The sequence below is a fragment of the Montipora capricornis genome, chromosome 3 (genome assembly GCF_036669925.1).
Source record: "Montipora capricornis isolate CH-2021 chromosome 3, ASM3666992v2, whole genome shotgun sequence".
Taxonomy (NCBI): Eukaryota; Metazoa; Cnidaria; class Anthozoa; order Scleractinia; family Acroporidae; genus Montipora; species Montipora capricornis.
In genome coordinates this window covers 67,201,307-67,219,937 of record NC_090885.1, presented here as the reverse complement: position 1 = coordinate 67,219,937, position 18,631 = coordinate 67,201,307, and the positions used below count along the sequence as shown (strand labels likewise).

The 18,631-nt window shown below is 40.7% G+C and overlaps 1 protein-coding gene across 5 annotated transcripts in view; it reads left to right on the top strand.

Annotated features, from left to right (window-relative positions):
* Positions 1–18,272, top strand: part of LOC138043821 (tetratricopeptide repeat protein 28-like) — a 37,123-nt gene extending 18,851 nt beyond the window's left edge. For all 5 annotated transcript variants that reach the window (XM_068890294.1, XM_068890293.1, XM_068890295.1 and 2 more), the window contains 3 exons: positions 48–96; positions 11,744–15,969; positions 16,461–18,272. In XM_068890294.1, coding sequence (XP_068746395.1) covers positions 11,784–15,969; positions 16,461–16,480 — 4,206 coding nt within the window. In that variant the 5' untranslated portion in view covers positions 48–96; positions 11,744–11,783 and the 3' untranslated portion in view covers positions 16,481–18,272. The remainder of the gene's footprint in view (positions 1–47; positions 97–11,743; positions 15,970–16,460) is intronic.
* The last annotated feature ends 359 nt before the right edge of the window (positions 18,273–18,631 follow it).

The following is an 18,631-nucleotide window of genomic DNA, read 5'->3' as shown; positions in this document are numbered from 1 at the left end:
TGACGCACGCATCCAACAGTTTTGCTTATTCATTAATTTATTTGCAGCCGGATTCATTATTCTTGCTCAAAAGGTTGTAAAGAGGACCATTGCAAGGTAATCAGTAATATTAGCTTGCTAAGTGTAATAAATTATTTGTTTTTCGTTTGATCGAACTATACTACCCTCTGTTTTTTCCTTGCATGTCGAGAAAGTAAGTAAATGATGTATCTTAAGTGGACCTCGATCCACGGTGTTTTCGTAGGCGAAAGTGATTTGAGTAGAATGATCGTTCGGCCGGTCAAAGAAATTGTTCAAGAGTGATAAAATTGCTAACCCATCCTATACTGAGGGGGGTGAATAGGGGTATGTAAATCCGCCAATCCACTAAGATTAATAGCTTAATCCGTCGATCCGCTCAAAAAATCAACTAAATCCGAATCCGCAAATTGTTTGCCGTGATAGATGATACGCGAGATACAAAGCGACTTCAGTTGTTAGAGTTCCCTTGCGTGATTTTGTGTTTTAGCGTTGAGGATGACTATCAACGAAATATTTACGTAACCAACGTTTGTATCGAAACAAAATCTTGCAGATACGAGAAAGAAGAGCAAACTTGTGGCCAATGCCATACTACTCAGTACTGATCAATGGCACACTTCAGTGAATTAAAATTATCTGTTGACTGTTTCAGCACATTGGATCGTGTTAGTAATAAACTAAAATATAACTACCTTTACATCAGAAATCTGTTGTTGATCCTGATTTGTCTCCCAAAACGTGTGGTAGTTCCCAGTAGGAAAGTTGAGCGTCTGTCAAGTTCCGGAATGTGTCAGCCTCCACCTTCCACTTCCTCCTCTTCGTCAGTACTTGAATCATACTCTGCAACCTCCACATCGACATTCTGGGGATGGCTGTCAGCTGTGTCAACGTCCTCTTCACTCTCGTTCATTTCAGAAACTTTAGGCGAGGCCAAGTTGACTTTTTCTGCAGATATCTGAAGCTGTCTCTGATAAATCATTTCTAGCATCGTGCCATGTGAGGCCATGGTTGTCTCCTGGCCGTTTGTTCTTTGTCTTACGGCAGATCCATATGTTAAAGCATAGTACCGCATTTCTTCTACTGCTTTGTCTAAGAGTTTTACATTTGCGAGCTGTGGGATGGAGGGAAGCTGCGATAAGGGAATGTCATGTTCTGGGTCGATACCAGGAGCTCTTTTCACTTGTATAGTAATAAACTGTAGAAGCCGAAAGGCGCTTAGTACTTTCATTAATTGTGTTGCCAAGGTCTCTGCAGTACTCCTTCTTTGACAGCAATGGATGTTTGATGTGGCTAGTAGAATTCAGATGTTCGACGTCAAGCATCATGCAGCTGAGAAGATTGGTGCCATCAAAAGACAGGGTAGAAAACAGCGAAGTCATTCTCTTCAGTCCCCAGACTATCATATCAACAGACCTAACGGTTGCAGCAGAAACCATGCCTTGGGGTCCATTCAGCGTTATTTTGGAACATCCCTCTACAGACCTAACTGAGTATTCGCACTCAGTGAGTATTTCTTTGCAAAATCTGACCTTTTCCACGGCCTCTGACAATGTTCGTTGTGGAGGAGATTGTCCTGCACTGAGAAAGCATCATAAAGGTTTCCAACAGCCTTTAAAAATTGCACTGTTTCGGAAATTGGCGTGATTATCTTTAACATGTTTGATTGAACGTCGCAAACATACACAACTGAGTCAAACTCAACGCAAAGACCAACTGGTTGTTGGAATCGGCATTCTGAGACAAGCCCATCTCAACTGCCTTCAACACCAGTACCAGCAAACCTCTGTATTCTTCCTTGAACATCAATCTTGAAAAGACTCGCGGCAACTTGATCTGTCAGAAGGATTCCTGTCTGAAATGGCACAACTGTGCATCTTGCATTTCGTGACTTGTAACGAGTTGGCTTTGATATGAGGCGAGGTCTAACACAGTAACGCTTTCATTGTGTGAAACAAACAGCTTATTATTGCTCGCACAAAGGCTGATAACAGTTGTCCCTATAGTCAATGATGGGATTGATGTTTACTGCACATACCCCGAAGCCATCATACTTTAGCTGTGCACTCTGTATTCTCTTTGAATGTGCATCTGGCAAGAACACAAGGTCTCTGTCAACTAAGGTGATTGCCTGAATGTGCAACTGGATATTCTTGTCGATGAAGTTGACTTGGTGTTTGTCATGTCCAAGTGACACAAATTCCTCTTCTTTCCTCTTGAGATATTTGCTTGCTTCTTTGCGTAACTTTACCAACATTCCAGTTAATGTCAAGCCGAGGCGGTCTTTCAGAGTGTTCCAACATTTAACTAATGTTATCTTGCTAGGATTTAGGTACACCTGGTTGTCCTCTAGTTCAAAAATTAAGACAGGACCGTCCTGCGAGATCAAGAACGCGGTGTTGTTATCACAGTGTACTTGAGTTGATGCAAGATTTTTCTTGACAACAGAGATTTTGTCCACGGGACTATGTATGTAGACGCGCGTGGCAAAGAGTGGAAGAACCCAACTTGCTGTCCCAGGAAAGAAATAGTGTTCATCCAAACTTTGCAACTGAAACACTGGTTGGAGAGGGATACATGCCGAGACGGTTGTTGTCTGTGAATTTATCAAGCTTTGGAATTAGAGTGTGGCATACGTACGGTAATCAACGCTTGACAGAAAAGATGTTAATGCATCATTACACAATGTTAACACCGCCGAGGGGTCTTGGCGATCCTTATTTTTTACATTTCGCGGAATAAGCTTCTTCATTTTAGACATGGTACTGAAGCTAGAACGATTTTGTAGAGTGCGGAGCAAACTGATATTGCTACACTCATTGTTAAGTTTGAGCCACCAGTTGCAGAATGATGACTTTAAAGTTTTTCCCACGTGGACGCAGTCAGGTAACACGGTTAAAAGAGAGATATCACGATTCACGTTGCCTTCTTCTACACTCTTCCTTATCATTTCAAAGGCACCCTTGTTGCCTGTCTCACAATCTGCCATGGCAACAAATATGGCTCGCCTAATACATTCTTCGTTCTGGCTGAGGCAAGTTCTACATGCACGGAGAGATGGATGGTGGCTTACTTGACCTTTTCCTTTGCATTCCTCACACACATCCCTCATTTCAAAGCAGGTCTGGCAAAAGCTTTCACACTGTTCAAAGCATTTTCCAAATATGTTATTTGATGACGAAGCGCGATTTTGGCAAGACTTGCAGGTTTGTAAGATCTTCACCTGTTCTACGAACATACTGTGGCATGACTCTGCTTTTTTTCCAGACTTTGTGGAATACTCTACTGCACATGGCAGGCTACACTTATTGTCAATGCTTGTGACAGAGGAAACAGTTGCTTCGGTGACGAGGTTCTCCTTCAAAAAATCAGCACTATGCTTAGGATTCCTTCTTACGTAATCAATGTAAAGATTGAATGTTAAACCAAGGCTGGTCAATTGCTGGTTTAATTGCTGTACCATCGTTTGGCAGAGAGCAAGGATACACAGTCAAATACTTTGTCTTGACGATAAAGACAGATCTGAATATTTGCATAAGCTCTAATTGTCCTAAAGAAAGCGGTTTCCACACTCCTGACTCATTGGTATAACCAGCTTGGTGTTTAAGGCACGTTTTATAAGAGGGCCCTCCAAGGTTAATTAGCTTTTCATTGGCAGGATTCAAATGACTCCCTCTTCCCTCACTGCAGTTCAGGGGACCTCTAATAAAGCATACCACCTTCCTCCCTCCTAGATAAGTAATTGTGTTGAAAAACTTGATAACATCTTTGTCGTATTTGTGCAAAGGATTGTAATAGATTTCTACTATGTCGTTTAAAAATTTGTAGAGGATTCGGGACCTATCTATTTTTCCTCTGTGTATGAGATCATTCAGTTTGATGCACACAGGGTCAGCCATCTCTACGCCATACTGCAAGGAGGTATTGTCGTCTTGATCAAAATCACTATCAATCCCACTTTTGCCTTCTTCAACTAAACTATTAACATTTTCTTGTGTCTCTTCACCACTACTGTTTTCCAACTGACTCTCATTTTCGGTAGACTTTGCACTCTCTGCATCCTCATCATCCAATCATCACTTTCCATCATGGCTCTATAATCAGATTGAAGCAGGACAGAACAAGTGTTTAGAGTCTTGTTTAATAACATAACGCATTAACATGATAGGTTCGTACATGCATTCATCCTCTTCGAAAAAAAAAGGATTATAAGCTTCAAGTGGTGATGTTTAACCAATCAGCGCGCATATTTTCTTAGGACTGTTTTCTAATAGCCGGTATGCCACCGATCCTTTCGGTGGTTTTAGCGCCAATGACGATTGTTGGAACTTTCTTGCCAAACAGCAACTTAACTGGGTGAATAATGACTACAATGAAAGTGAGTAATGAAGACAATTAGTATGATATGTTAAGCCATTGTGTAGTGTGTTTATCACTTAATGCACAGCAGGAAATTCGAACCAAGTGTGAAATTAGCTCCTTCCTAGGAGCCACAATTTCATTATATATATATAAACGTACTGGTACTTACTTAACAGCTTATCAACGCCAATTTATATGAAGGGAATTTCAAGTTCGAACTGTTTGTCAGTTTCAATCGTGTATCTTTCCTGGCGCCCAGATATACAAGAACCCCTATTAAGTTTGACAGCAATATTCTCGCCTAAACCAAGCTCTTTAGCTGTCGAATCCAATGCAGCAAATTCACTAAATAAGACAGGAAATAAAAAGAGAGATCTCTTTCTATCAATTTATTTGCCTCTGATTTGCCTGCTATGAGTTCGTTAATCATTGCAATGAATGAGAAAACTTACTGCACATGGTTTCGGAGCTTTACTAGACTTTTCGTTGTGTTGGAATCTACTTGGCAGCGAAATTTATTCTTTTGTTTGAAGTCGTCTCCTTTGGCTCCATCGTTGTAAAAGAATGCAACGCATTCTATCGTTTTCAACTCCATGACACTGACCATTACTTACATTTACACTGCAACACAAAGTACACAAGCGACGACTGGTCACAACTGAATGAAACCGGTCTCGGTACCGGCATGTGCCCACACGTTCATGATGATTTGACCTTTGACCAAAGATCTGAAAGATCACAGACCCGTCACGCCTAAGTACGTTACTATATTTCTAGTCATTTTCTCCACTGCGTGACATCCGGCACATAAAAGAGAGAAAGTGAGATTTCTGCGGGAACGTTGAGATCCACGATCCGAACATCCTAACAACCAAAATTCAAAATCCAGACCCAAAAACTGGATAAAACCTGCGATCCGCTGTGATCATAGGATCCGCAGATCCGTTAAAATTTTGCTAAATTCGGGCTAAAATATTTACCAAATCCGCCAATCTGTAGACCTATTCACCCCACTCTATACTTCTTGAGGAGGAGACCCAAAGCAAGCAGTTGTGCCCGTCCAACTTCAGGCAGGAGCCCCAAAGCAAGCAAGGCCGCATGGCTTTGTAAGCGAAGCGACCTACTTGGAGAAAATTGATTTGTATTATTATGTAGGAATAGCTGCCCAAATGAACCCAATGGTTCAACAACTGCATCCCGAAGATTTTGAAAAGTTTCACGGCAAAAACGAAGAGGGCAATTTTAATTTTCTTAGGCAATTGGAACAATTACGGGTTGAGGCACCAGATGAAAAGGAAAATAAGCACAAAAAAGATAACACGGTTCAGTTTTCCGAAGAAATATGAATCAAAAAGACCACCAACTAAGTAAGAAAAACAAAAACCCAAAACGCAAAGATCCCAAGAGGTTTTGAGGAATTTGACCCCTTTTATCGACATCACAGGAAGGGTGTAACAAACACATTAAAGGAAATACCAGATGGTGATGAGGGGCAAGAAGTAGAAGGTTGTTGCTTTATCTGTTGAAGGTTTTTTAAAGGCTACGATAATATCACGGAAACGTTTATGAAAAGAAATGTAAAAAGTGGGGGGAGGGGGGGAGGGGGGGTAGTTTCAGGAGATATGCTGAAGGTTATAAGCTTGGAAACATAGAAAACGACTAGGTTGTTATTTCCTACAAAAGCAACACAAGAGGTTGGTTGAACAGAACGTCAGAAATCAAACAATTGTTGAACGAACAAAAAGAAGGGCGTTTGTAGGGTGAGGATTCGAAAGACCAAGCACAAAGTTTGTGTTTGAGGGTACTGTTGCTGTCACGATAAAACTGCATGTAATTTTAAGTGAGCAACCTTTGGAAATAGGAGAAGGGCGATTACCTGGCTCAGACATAGAAAAGGTCTTATGTCTCTAAATACATATGAGGACAACTTTATTTGTTTTTCGATTCATAGCAGTGCATAGAGGGTCAGGTAAACAACATAACACAAAAAAGCTTCAGAACTTGCAAGAAGTTTTTAAGAGGTTTATAAAATTATCAAACTCAGAGATTTTGAAAAACTTGAAGAATATTCTAAGCAAGGAATAGCAGTTTATGAGATGGATAATGATGGAATGTTTGAGTTGGTTAACCCACCAACTAATTATGACAAAATGGGAGTGCCAACAATGTCAACAGGCATCTACATACAACAACCACGCTATTTTAATCACAGACATCAGAAAGTGACCAGAAACTATACATGAAAACATATGCAAGGAGAGATACAAAAATATAATATCTCGGGACAGAGCATTTTATCCAAACGGAAGGTTTGGAAAAAAAAAACCATAGCCTGGTTAGAATATCATTCAAAACAAGAGGGAATTTACATTGATCACGCAATGCGTGGTCACGGAGGAGAGAGATTTGTTGGAGATGGTGGCGTAGACGGAAATCACCTAGAAAGTAACACAGGGCATCAATATCATAGGTGTCACTGGCTCGGTTGTCCAAAGTATTTTTCAAAGAAAAAGCAATAGAAGGAAGTTGTTTATGTTGAAAAAAAGCCAAAAAAAACACGAGGGAAATGACTTTCAAAGCCACCAAAAAAAGAAGTGTATTCCCTTAAGCAAGGGATACAATTTACTGTAGTTGAGCGTTGGGAACATGAGAAGCCAAAGAAATGGTGGATGGACCCAATCCCAGGAAAAAATGAGAAACACAAACATACCCTCATGCAATAAATATATGATTTTGAGGCTCTTCAGACTACGAAAAAGGTTCAAACCAACAGCAGATTTGTTTTATGAAAGTCAGCCTGTGCCAATATTAGTGTCAATAGCAGATACTTTAGACCGTGAGCGACAGCACATAGTCGACTAAGATCCTGAAAAGTTAATTGAAAAGTTTTGGAATTCAATGAAGTGTAGAGGAGAAAGAATCCAGGAAGAATTCAAAAAAGAACAAAAAATGCCTGAAAGTCTTATATGTTCAAAAACACACCTTTTAGCTCGACTAATGCCAAAAAAGAATGAAGGGGGTAGTTTCTAAAGAAACTGTGGTGCTGCGTCGGTGGGGAAGTAGTATACAAAAATTTGGCTGCCCATATGTAGCAATATTTAATCCTTCTTGAAAGAGGATAAATTTAAACCTAAAAGCAAATTTTTGTTGAATCTTGGCTTCAAACTTATTCGATTTTTTTTATCTGTAAATTTAAACTTTTGAAATTCACTTAAACGTTTTAAATTCATTTAATCTTTCCAATTCATTTAAGCCATTGCAAAATTCATTTTAACTTCCTGGGGCGAGCTCTGCCAGGATAGGGCCTGGCTCTCCAAATCTACCCGCATTGGCAGCCATTTTGTTTTTGCGAGTTTCCTCATGCCCTTGAGGGTGAAAAACAGGGTTTCTCAATTACGTAATGAAGTTTCGAAGCTTCTTGCTGGCAATTCTGTAGCAAGAATGGTAGGCCCGTCCTCTGCGACGCTGCAAGAATCTTTGAGACGAGCTAACAGAATGCTTCGGCAAAGCTCCTCATCTGGTCTGTGCAGACGTCTTAACAGACAAAATACGTTCAGAGCAGCTGCTGGTGCCACCTATTAACGTCCCAGGCAAGGTAATGAAAAGTCTAAGAAAGAGAGGAAGGCAATTGAGTTCGTGTTATTGCGATGCTTTGAGGATGATGAGCTGGACGAACCAAACCATCTGAAGTGGGATTCTGTGATAATGACTGATATAAAAGAAAGGTGTATTTGAAGTGCACAGGAATACATGAGCTGCTCCTAATTGAGTGGGTTCATAGCTCAATTGGTAGATCATTGCAGCGGCATCCCAGAAGTTATGGGTTCGAATCCCATGGGAACCGTCTGAACTTTTGATTAAAAAAAAAATCTGAGGCTAGTGCATTCAAAAATTGCTTTTAAAAATTGTCCAACTAAGTGCGAGGATGACTTCAATCTTTCCTCTATGACCAGCACTTCAAATACACAGTACCGTTCCAAATACCGTATGTCTAACGCTTTTCATTCTGGTTGTGCATCATTATCACTTCACTCTTCAACGACAAATGATACAGTGGGTGCTTTTAAATTGTAAAAAAAAACTTTTGTAGGCTTAATCTACTTTTCCTCTTAAATTGTACGTTCCCGTCGCGAATTAGTTTTAGTCTATTCGTGAATTTTAAACTGAAAAAGTTTCTTAAATTAATAATTCTGTTCTTCGTGAAACCTATGGTAGATTTTCCAGACGAGCCAAGGAATAATGAGGCTAACTTTGCGTAACGTTTTGCTGAGAGATCGATCGCCATTGACGTTTACTTTTGGGGTTTGATCCACAGCCAAGTGATAATACTGAGCTTCTACCGTTAATGAGACGTTGGTAAACAGACCTGAGAGGTCTGTGAACTGACCATTGGCCAAATGACTTGTTGGCGAGAAGAAGAAGGCACGTTGCATATGTTACTAGTAAGACTGAATAATAAAACGAAGGCTGTTAGGAAGAATGTTAGATCGTGCATAAGAGATAACGACAAATTACGGTCTCTCAATAATCATTTCTTAACATTTAAAGATCTGTATGCATTTCATCGAAGTTTATATCTCTTTGATCGTCAAACAAATGTACCATGCAAGTGACCTGAACCGTAATAAATCACAAACAGCTGTCAAAATTGAGTCAAACATTCACATGTGTGATACCGGTGTCTGTCATCTTCGAATCAGACGTTCTAAGCATACTGAATCGCCAGTTGTGTGCTTGTTGTGTTATTCAAATTCTGGTAAGCTCAGAATAAATGACAAAGCACAGAGGTTATCTGCTTCTGTTGAGAAGATATTGATGTCTGGTGATTTAGAATGAAGCCCAGGTCCTTCAAGGAGGTGTTGTGAAATGATTCCTTGGGCATCATTATTATTATGAAGATTAGCTCAACACAGAATGAGACCATTATTTTGATGTTCGTGGCAGAAGCGACTGTGTTTTTAGAGCTGTTTCCTATAAATCGTCTAATCCAAACAAGTTTATTATTCCAACATGAAGGCATAGAAATTCAACAAAATTGGGAAATGGTCAGAATTCATTAAAGACTGCCAATCTGTCAAAGAAAGTTCAAACGGCCTGCTTGCTGTGAATACAGAACATACAGCAAATGCCAGTACTGAAAACAATAATGATACAAATGCCAACGATGTGGATGATTGGTGTGAAATAGGGGAAGGAACATCAGTGAAATGGACACCAAAAAGAGTGATGCAGTGCCTGTTGAGGAAATAGTCAACTTTTTCCATAGAGTTGAATTCCACTAAAGAGGATCTCCTCACATTTGTGCATTATTCTTTGTTATGGATGCACCCCAGCATGAAAAAAGCTTCAATGATAACATTGTTAATTTTGTTGATAAGGGCCAAGTCGCACTAGAGGACAAAACTGTTTACTTATGTCAAAAATCTGTCATCACAATGAAAAACCAAGTGCGACCGGTTTGTCCACGGAAGGACAAAATTTGGTCACAGACAGACAAACTTCAAAGATGCCGTCGACTACCTCTGGAGCAGGCCAAACTGAAACAAATCTTGGAAAACAATAGCGAGGGTGTCTTGATTTGGAATTGATTTGACAGGTGATATGTAGCAGAGTCTCTATGCTAAAGACTTCGTGGTAAAATTGAAAACGTTCTCATTTGGCAACAACATGAATCCAGGCGCGGGCGACCAATATTTTCCGTATGAAATGGGGCAACAATTTCCTCAATATCCACTAGGATGGATCTGTCCGATGCCTATCCCTTACATATTCAACGATCGAGGAACTCCCAGCCTATCTCCTTCTACCACGAGTTCTGACTCGTTGCAAGAATCCTTTCAGTTCATCAAAGACGGCTCAATGCCGGGATCATCCCAAACTTCTTTGCGCCGTACATCTTCGTCAGCCGAGAACATTTTGAGATCCCTCGTGTCGCGGTTTGTGGATCGCAAAAAGCGAGTAAAGGCGGTTTCGCAGGAAATTGCGCAACGCTCACAGCATGGTGTGATGTTTTGTTCACATATTTTGTTCTCAAGTGCGACTGTAGCTTTCCGGACAATTTTTTTGTCACTGGCCGATTTCAAGTCAGATTTGTCCTGAACAAATTCCGAAATTGCCCTCTAGTGCGACTTGGCCCTAAGTATATCACATGCCAAAATGATAAATCTAGTAAAGTGGAAGACTGCGAGTCTACTGTTATAGCACGAAGGATACTACCATAATTCTATAGCAGAAATACCATAATACTCTTTGTTTGTCCTCTCAAATGTTTTCCTTTTCTCTCGGGACCATTGCAAGTCCCAAAAAGAACAAGAAACAATGCTTATTCAAAATTTGGATGGACAAAAAAAGTTTATTATGGTGTTTCCTGCCTCGGCCAATATGAGAAAAACAAGACTGCAGAAAAATACTCTAACTGCACTTTAATTCATACACATTAAATTTACTTATATACAATATTACATTCACTTCGATATAATACCCACATCTATCATCTCCATTATTGAAAACAGCATTATCAGCTTTCCAGGGCTATCAAACTGACACCTATCCACGAGTTAGCCATTGGCTCCCTATGCTTTCCCTTGCTTTCAGCTGAGGACGACTTACTGAGTTCGGTTCTGTTCAGCTTCAGTAACGTGGCAGAACAGCGGGGAGCAAATAGTTTTTCTGGGGGAAAACTCTTGATGATAATATTTGCATGTTTACATATTTGAACAACGCAATTTGCTATTCAAACGAAGGGTTTAGGTGTCAAAAGCCCGTGGGGACGTGAGAAAGATCCAGGTAGGGGAAGTTTGATCTTGGATCCCAACCCCTAGTGAGAAGTGATATTGTCACCAAGCCAACAGTCGTGTCTGGTCCCAATTCAGTATACTTCTTCATGCTAGAGAAAGCGGCGGGTTCTTTGCGAAAACTGGATTGTTCTCTAAGCATGTGGAGATTGTTTTTGGACTCTGGGCCCTTATGCTATATCATTTGTTATCGATCTTCACGTGAGAGCGGGAAAAAGGCCGAATCAAGACAATTTTTGGGATTAAACCGTCCTCGATCACGGAGTGATCAGTGGCTTCAGAGGTTTGGAGGTTCCAGCCTTGTCTTCTTTTTAATAATGAAGGATAGGAGCAAATTTCAAAAATAGGCCAGAGCGCCTCAAATCTTAGTGCATTAAATACCCAAGTATTTTATCGTATTACAGGCTATATTCCTATTTACTTCTGTAATGTCTCTGTAGGCCGAAATCATTCCTTGGAAAAACCTGAAAAAGAAAGGCATTGTCTTTCAAAATACTCTGGCTGTGCTGGTTTAGTATGGTGTAGTCAGGGCACTGAACATTTCGTGTTTTCGTTCGTTTATCTTTTAGGTGCAAACCAGCAAACCTTCCCTTATTCTGATAATCAAGAATGGCGGATAGAAAGGTGGACGTTTTGGAGCAGCACATGCAAGAGCTTAGTGTTGCAAGAAAGAACAAAAACAAACTAGGGGAAGGTTTGGCTTGTTTCAATCTTGGTAATTACTATCATGGCGCAGCTGACTTTAATCAGGCCATGAGAAATTACGCAGAAGGTTTAGCCATTTTTAAAGAAGGAGGTTTTCTGACCGCAGAAGGAGAAGACTATGAAATTCTCGGCAACGCTTATCACAACCGTGGCAATTTTAAGCAAGCCATAGAGTACCACAATCAATATCTTAGTATTGCAAAAGAAAAAGGGGACAGGGCTGCAGAAGGAAGTGCCTATGGCAATCTTGGCAGTGCTTATCACAGGCTTGGCAATATTAAGCAAGCCATAGACTACCACAATCAACATCTTAGTATTGCAAAAGAAGTAGGGGACAGAGCCGAAGAAGGAACTGCCTATGGCGATCTCGGTAACGCTTATTACAGCCTTGGCAATTTTAAGCAAGCCATAGAGTACCACAATCAATATCTTAGTATTGCGAAAGAAGTAGGGGACAGGGTTGCAGAAGGAAGTGGCTATGGCAATCTCGGCAACGCTTATCACAGGCTTGGAAATTTTAAGGAAGCCATAGACTACCACAATCAACATCTTAGTATTGCAAAAGAAGTGCGGGACAGGGCCGGAGAAGGAAGTGCCTATGGCAATCTCGGCAACGCTTATATATGCCTTGGCAATTTTAAGCAAGCCGTAGAGTACCTCAATCAACATCTTAGTATTGCAAAAGAAGTAGGGGACAGGGTCGGAGAAGGAAATGCTTATTGCAATCTCGGTAACGCTCATCACAGCCTTGGCAATTTTGAGCAAGCCATAGAGTACCAAAAGCAACATCTTAGTATTGTAAAAGAAATAGGGGACAGGGTTGGAGAAGGAAGTGGCTATGGCAATCTTGGCAACACTTATCAAAGGTTTGGCAACTATAAGCAAGCCATAGAGTACTACAATCAACATCTTAGTATTGCAAAAGCAGTAGGGGACAAGGCAGGAGAAGGAAGTGCCTATGGCAATCTCGGCAACGCTTATCAAAGTTTTGGCAACTTTAAGCAAGCCATAGAGTACCACAATGAGCATCTGATTATTACAAAAGAAGTAGGGGACAGGGCTGGAGAAGGAAGTGCCTATGGCAATCTAGGCATTGCTTATGACAGTCTTGGCAATTTTAAGCAGGCCATCGAGTACCACAATCAACATCTTACTATTGCGAAAGAAGTAGGGAACAGGGCCGGAGAAGGAAGAGCATATGGTAATCTCGGCATTGCGTATGGCAATCTTGGCAATTTTAAGCAAGCCCTAGAGTACCACAATCAACATCTTAGTATTTTGAAAGACGCAGGGGACAGGGCCGGAGAAGGAAAAGCCTATGGCAATCTCGGCAACGCTTATCACAGCCTTGGCAATTTTAGGCAAGCCATAGAGTACCACAATCAATGTCTTATTATTGCAAAAGAAGTAGGGGACAAGGCAGGAGAAGGCAGTGCCAATAGCAATCTCGGCAACGCTTATGTAAGACTTGGCAATTTTAAGCAAGCCATAAAGCACCACAACCAACTTCTTAGTATTGCAAAAGAAGTAGGGGATAGGGCTGGAGAAGGAAAAGCCTATGGTAATCTTGGCATCGCTTATGACAGACTTGGTAATTTTAAGCAAGCCATAGAGTACCACAATCGACGTCTTAGTATTGCAAAAGAAGTAGGGGACTGGGCCGGAGAAGGAAGAGCCTATTGCAATCTCGGCAACGCTTATGACAGTCTCGGCAATTTTAAGCAAGCCATAGAGTACCACAATCAACATCTTAATGTTTCAAAAGAAGTAGGGGACAGGGCCGGAGAAGGAAGAGCCTATTGCAATATTGGCAACGCTTATGACAGTCTCGGCAATTTTAAGCAAGCCATAGAGTACCACAGACAACATCTTAGTATTGCAAAAGAAGTAGGGGACAGGGCTGGAGAAGGAAATGCCTATGGCAATCTCGGTCATGCTTATCACAACCTTGGCAATTTTAAGCAAGCCATAGAGTACCACCATCAACATCTAAGTATTGCAAAAGATGTAGGGGACAGGGCTGGTGAAGGAGGAGCCTATGGCAATCTCGGCAACGCTTATCACAACCTTGGCAATTTTAAGCAAGCCATAGAGTACCACAATCAAGTTCTTAGTATTGAGAAGGAAGTGGGGGACAGGGCTGGAGAAGGAAGTACCTATGGCAATCTCGGCAACGCTTATCAAAGTCTTGGCATTTTAAAGCAAGCCATAGAGTTCCACAAACAACGTCTTACAATTGCAAAAGAAGTAGGTGACAGGGCCGGAGAAGGAAGTGCCTACTGCAATCTCGGCAACGCTTGTCACAGTCTTGGCAGTTTTAAGCATGCCATAGAGTATCACAATCAACATCTTAGTATTGCAAAGGAAGCAGGGGACAGGGCCAGAGAAGGAAGAGCCTATGGCAATCTCGGCAACGCTTATCTGAGCCTTGGCAATTTTAAGCTAGCGATAGAGTATTGCAATCTAGATCTTAGTATTGCAAAAGAAGTAGGGGACAGGGCCGGAGAAGGGGGAGCTTATGGCAATCTTGGCGTTGCTTATTACCGTATGGGTGACCTTCAAAATGCGCTTCTCTTTAACGAACAACAGCTTAGCATTTGCAAGGAAACTGGGGAACCAATAGGGCAGGCAAGCGCATGTAAGAAGATCGGCGATGTTCATAAAGTTTTAGACTCCTTGAGCAAAGCTCTCAATTATTATCGCTTAAGCATTCATTATTTTGATGAAACAAGGCGTCTTCTTCAGTCAGAGGATGCTTGGAAAATAAGCTTTCGTGACAAAAATCAGTTTGCATACACCTCTCTGTGGACAGCACTCTTGAAGAATGGAGAAGTTGATGAGGCTTTGTATGCTGCTGAGCAAGGACGAGCACAGGCTTTGGTAGACATTTTGAAGATGCGATATGGTGTTGATGAGAAACCTTCCTCGGTAGTTACGATTAAGGAAGCTATCCCTTTTGTAATTGAAGATCTACGTTCACAAACTGTTTTCATAGCACTTGAGGGGAACACGATCAGCTTCTGGTTGCTAAGAGAAGATACCGGAGTAAATTTTAGACAAAAGGAAATTGAAAATGGAAGTGCCAACTCACTGATGAAAAGTACTTTGAAACAGATCAGTGCAGGGACCTTTGTACGATGTGAGAATCGTTCGCTTGGCAAACAACCCAGCGACTTCTCATGCAGTAGGGAAGCTGTTGAAGAAACCGTTCAGTCCTTGAGCTTCTCTGTGAACTCTTTGCAGCCCTTGTATGATGTCCTAGTCAGTCCTATCGCAGACTTAATCCAGGGTGATGACTTAGTCTTTGTTCCTGATGGACCATTTTGCTTGGCTCCTTTTTCTGCCCTGAGTGACTGTGTCAGGATCCGGGCAATTCCCTCGCTTACTGCTTTAAAAGTGATCGCTAGTGCACCTGACGACTTCCAAAGTAAGAATGAAGCGCTGCTTGTGGGCGATCCGTGCTTGAAGGAAGTCACTTACAGTAACGGTGAACCCCTCTGTGAACAGCTGCCAGGTGCAAAAAAAGAGGTGGATATGATTGGAAAACTTCTGCAGACCACGCCTCTTACAGGAAAAAATGCAACCAAAGCTGAAGTGCTGAAAAGAATGAAGTCAGTTGCTTTAATCCACATTGCTGCACATGGAGATCCCGAATTTGGAGAAATTGCTTTGGCCCCAAATCCCGAACGCACATCCCAGATACCTGAAAAGGCAGATTACATGTTAACGTTAAGAGATGTTTATGCAGTTCATCTTCAGGCAAGACTTGTTGTGCTGAGTTGCTGTCATAGTGGCCAGGGAGAAGTAAAATCTGAGGGTGTTGTGGGAATAGCCAGGGCTTTCCTGTGTGCTGGTGCCCGGTCTGTTCTGGTGTCACTCTGGGCAATCGATGACGACGCAACTTTAATGTTCATGAAAAGTTTCTATCGACACTTGGCAGATAGAAAAAGTGCAAGTACAGCTCTTCACCATGCTATGAAATCTCTTCAGGAGACAAAGAATTATTCCGCCATAAAATACTGGGCGCCATTTGTTCTAATTGGCGATGATGTCACCTTTGAATTTGGGCAGCACAAACACGAAAAGAATGGTAAGTGCTATTTAGTATAACTTTAATGGCTGAATAGCTGTACTTTGTACATGTTTTTAATCAGCAAATTGTTGACAGGAGCAGGCACATTCTTCACAGAGAAATGGTTTTAAAATCGGTTGCCAGTGTAGTTTTTATTACTCGAACTGCTTTGTGTAATACCTGAATTCTGTAGTGCTTGCATTTACTGGGTTGGCTACTTCGGCCTTCCTGCAGATAGCTAGCTGTTTGAGCCGTATTATGGTGGACGGATAGCGAAACTGGTGGTCATTGCCAGTTATGTACGTTCAGTGAAGTTAGCTATTGAGGTCTTACAGTCTACATGTGAAAGTGACACTCAATAGGAATTGTTGCTATTAACTAAGCACAAACAGATTAAGATAATTGACATATTATTTACTTGCCAATCAGAACGAAATCCCTTATTGCCCTTTAACCCACTATTTGTTTCTTTGTTTCTTTATTGTTTGTTTGTTCCTTTTTTTTTTCAGAAACGATGTCCAAAACGTAAGAAAACTACTGGGACTCTGATATGTCAGTATGTCATTTTCCTTTCTTTGATTATACGAGTTATTGAAAACAATTCAATCATTGATTTTTCAGTAGCAGTCACACTAAAGATATCATGGCAGACTAAAGATATGTGAATTATTGTTTAAGTACCATGAGATTTCAGTAGTATTAAGGTACTGTCCAAGTCCTTACCTTTGTCCCTTGTTTTGTAAGCATCTGTACCAGGAATACTTAATCACTTGATAGAAACAAGGGACTTGGCAAAACGTGTTATTTTGGCCCTTAAAAATACTTCAAAATAACCCTTAGCTCTTGCGGTATGTTTCTCGGGTGTTCATTTTACATGAAGCTGGTCACAAGTATACTCTTCAGCTTGTTATACCAACTTTCCATTTAAAATTAAGTGACAGTCTCGAGGAATGTGTATTTTCTGTGTTTCTGTAAGGTTAACCAAAGCTAAATAAGCAAATTAATCGTTTTGGGAGGCAAATGTCTATAAGCTAAAAAACAAGCTGAGAAAGTAGGAATGCTTGGAAATTATCTAATTTTTCATATTGATGTGCGTAGAAAGTATGTGTAAGATGTGAAAATTGCTCCGGTCAAGATTCCATTACCTAAGAGTAAGAATGTACCATTCAGCGTCAGGAAAGTGGCAATTTTGAAACCAAGTTTTGCGGGAAAATGAGCATTAGAGCAAATCGATTAACTTAATATTGTACCTAATTCAAATCTCCCGGGTTAAGATACTTTGTGTATTGTATTGGAACTTTAATGCAGTATTCACATTTGAATGATATGGAAATTCCTGGAACAAAACATTTTATTCCGAAAGGGTTTGAATTGGGTGCAACATTGAGTTAGCCGATTTGGTCTATTGTTCATTCTCCCTTGAGGACAAGGCCAATCTGGGGAAATCTTACTTTTGTGTGATGGACTCTTGCTAGGGCCTAGAACCAAACAAATGGAAAGTTTCTCAGTGTAAAGTTTTACATGTTGATTTTCTGATGTTTTGTCACGGAGGGACCAGACCGATGCAAAATAATTTAATGAAATGGGCGATTTCTAAGAACTTCTAAAAGCTAAAGAGGTGGGAAGTAAATGTTGCCTGAACTCTTAATTTGTGTTCATTTTAAGTTTAAAGACTGCAAACCCCAGGGAAGGGGGACTTTGCATATGCATATGCTCGTCAAAAATTTTGAATTTAACTCCTAAAGGGGACCAATCTCGGCGCGGCCCCGGATTTCTTTTACCAATAAATAACACCATATTTAAAAGTCATTAAATATTCATTTTTAAATTTCTTCTCGTTAACCCCAGAGCGAGACCTTGACGGCTACATATCGGCTACATGTGATGGTGTAATTCCCTGAACACCCTAAGTGAAACCAAAATCCAAAATTTACACCCTTAAGCGAGACGACGAGCATTCCTGCTTCTTTCAAATGCGAATCCCCTCCCCGGGCAGCAAGCATTTTGCTTAGGCAAACGTCCAGTTTCTTTTGGCAATTTCGGAAACTTCCAGAAGGTTAAAAGCTATTGTAGGTAATGAAATTGTTTCTCAATCACTTAATTAAGTTTTCTTTCTAGAATCTTTAAATTTTTAATGCAAACCAGTCAGGAGACGACAATCGATATCAATATATAGATTGCCGACTGTACACTAAGTAGGAAACCCCTTTCTTCAAATGAGCGGTGTAATGAGCTATCATGCGGAAAGACAAGACGATATAGCTGTATTTTAATTATCTTGTAAATAAACAAGTGAAACATATAATGTTGTCGAGAAAGGAACATCCTGACTGGCCATTGCTTTATTCCTAGAGATTTTCGTGCAGAAGAATTACGTTGATCATTTTATTGTCCGTCAATAAAATCGTCGCCAGTGGCAACGAGAGCGCAGATTGGCTACCATAATGACTTCAGCAGAATGTGTTTTATTGAGTTTTTAAATACCCGGTTAAAAAATTTTCTATCCTGTTTTGTTATTTTCACTTTTTCCACACACATTTTCAGCTGCATCTTGTCAGTCAAAAAGTTAATTTTGGCTCTAAGAAAAGTTGGAAATTTGTTTCCTGTTCTGGTGCAGATGATCGATCTTCAAAACGGCAATTTAACGGTTATAAAGTGCATTTTATCATCCCAAATGTGA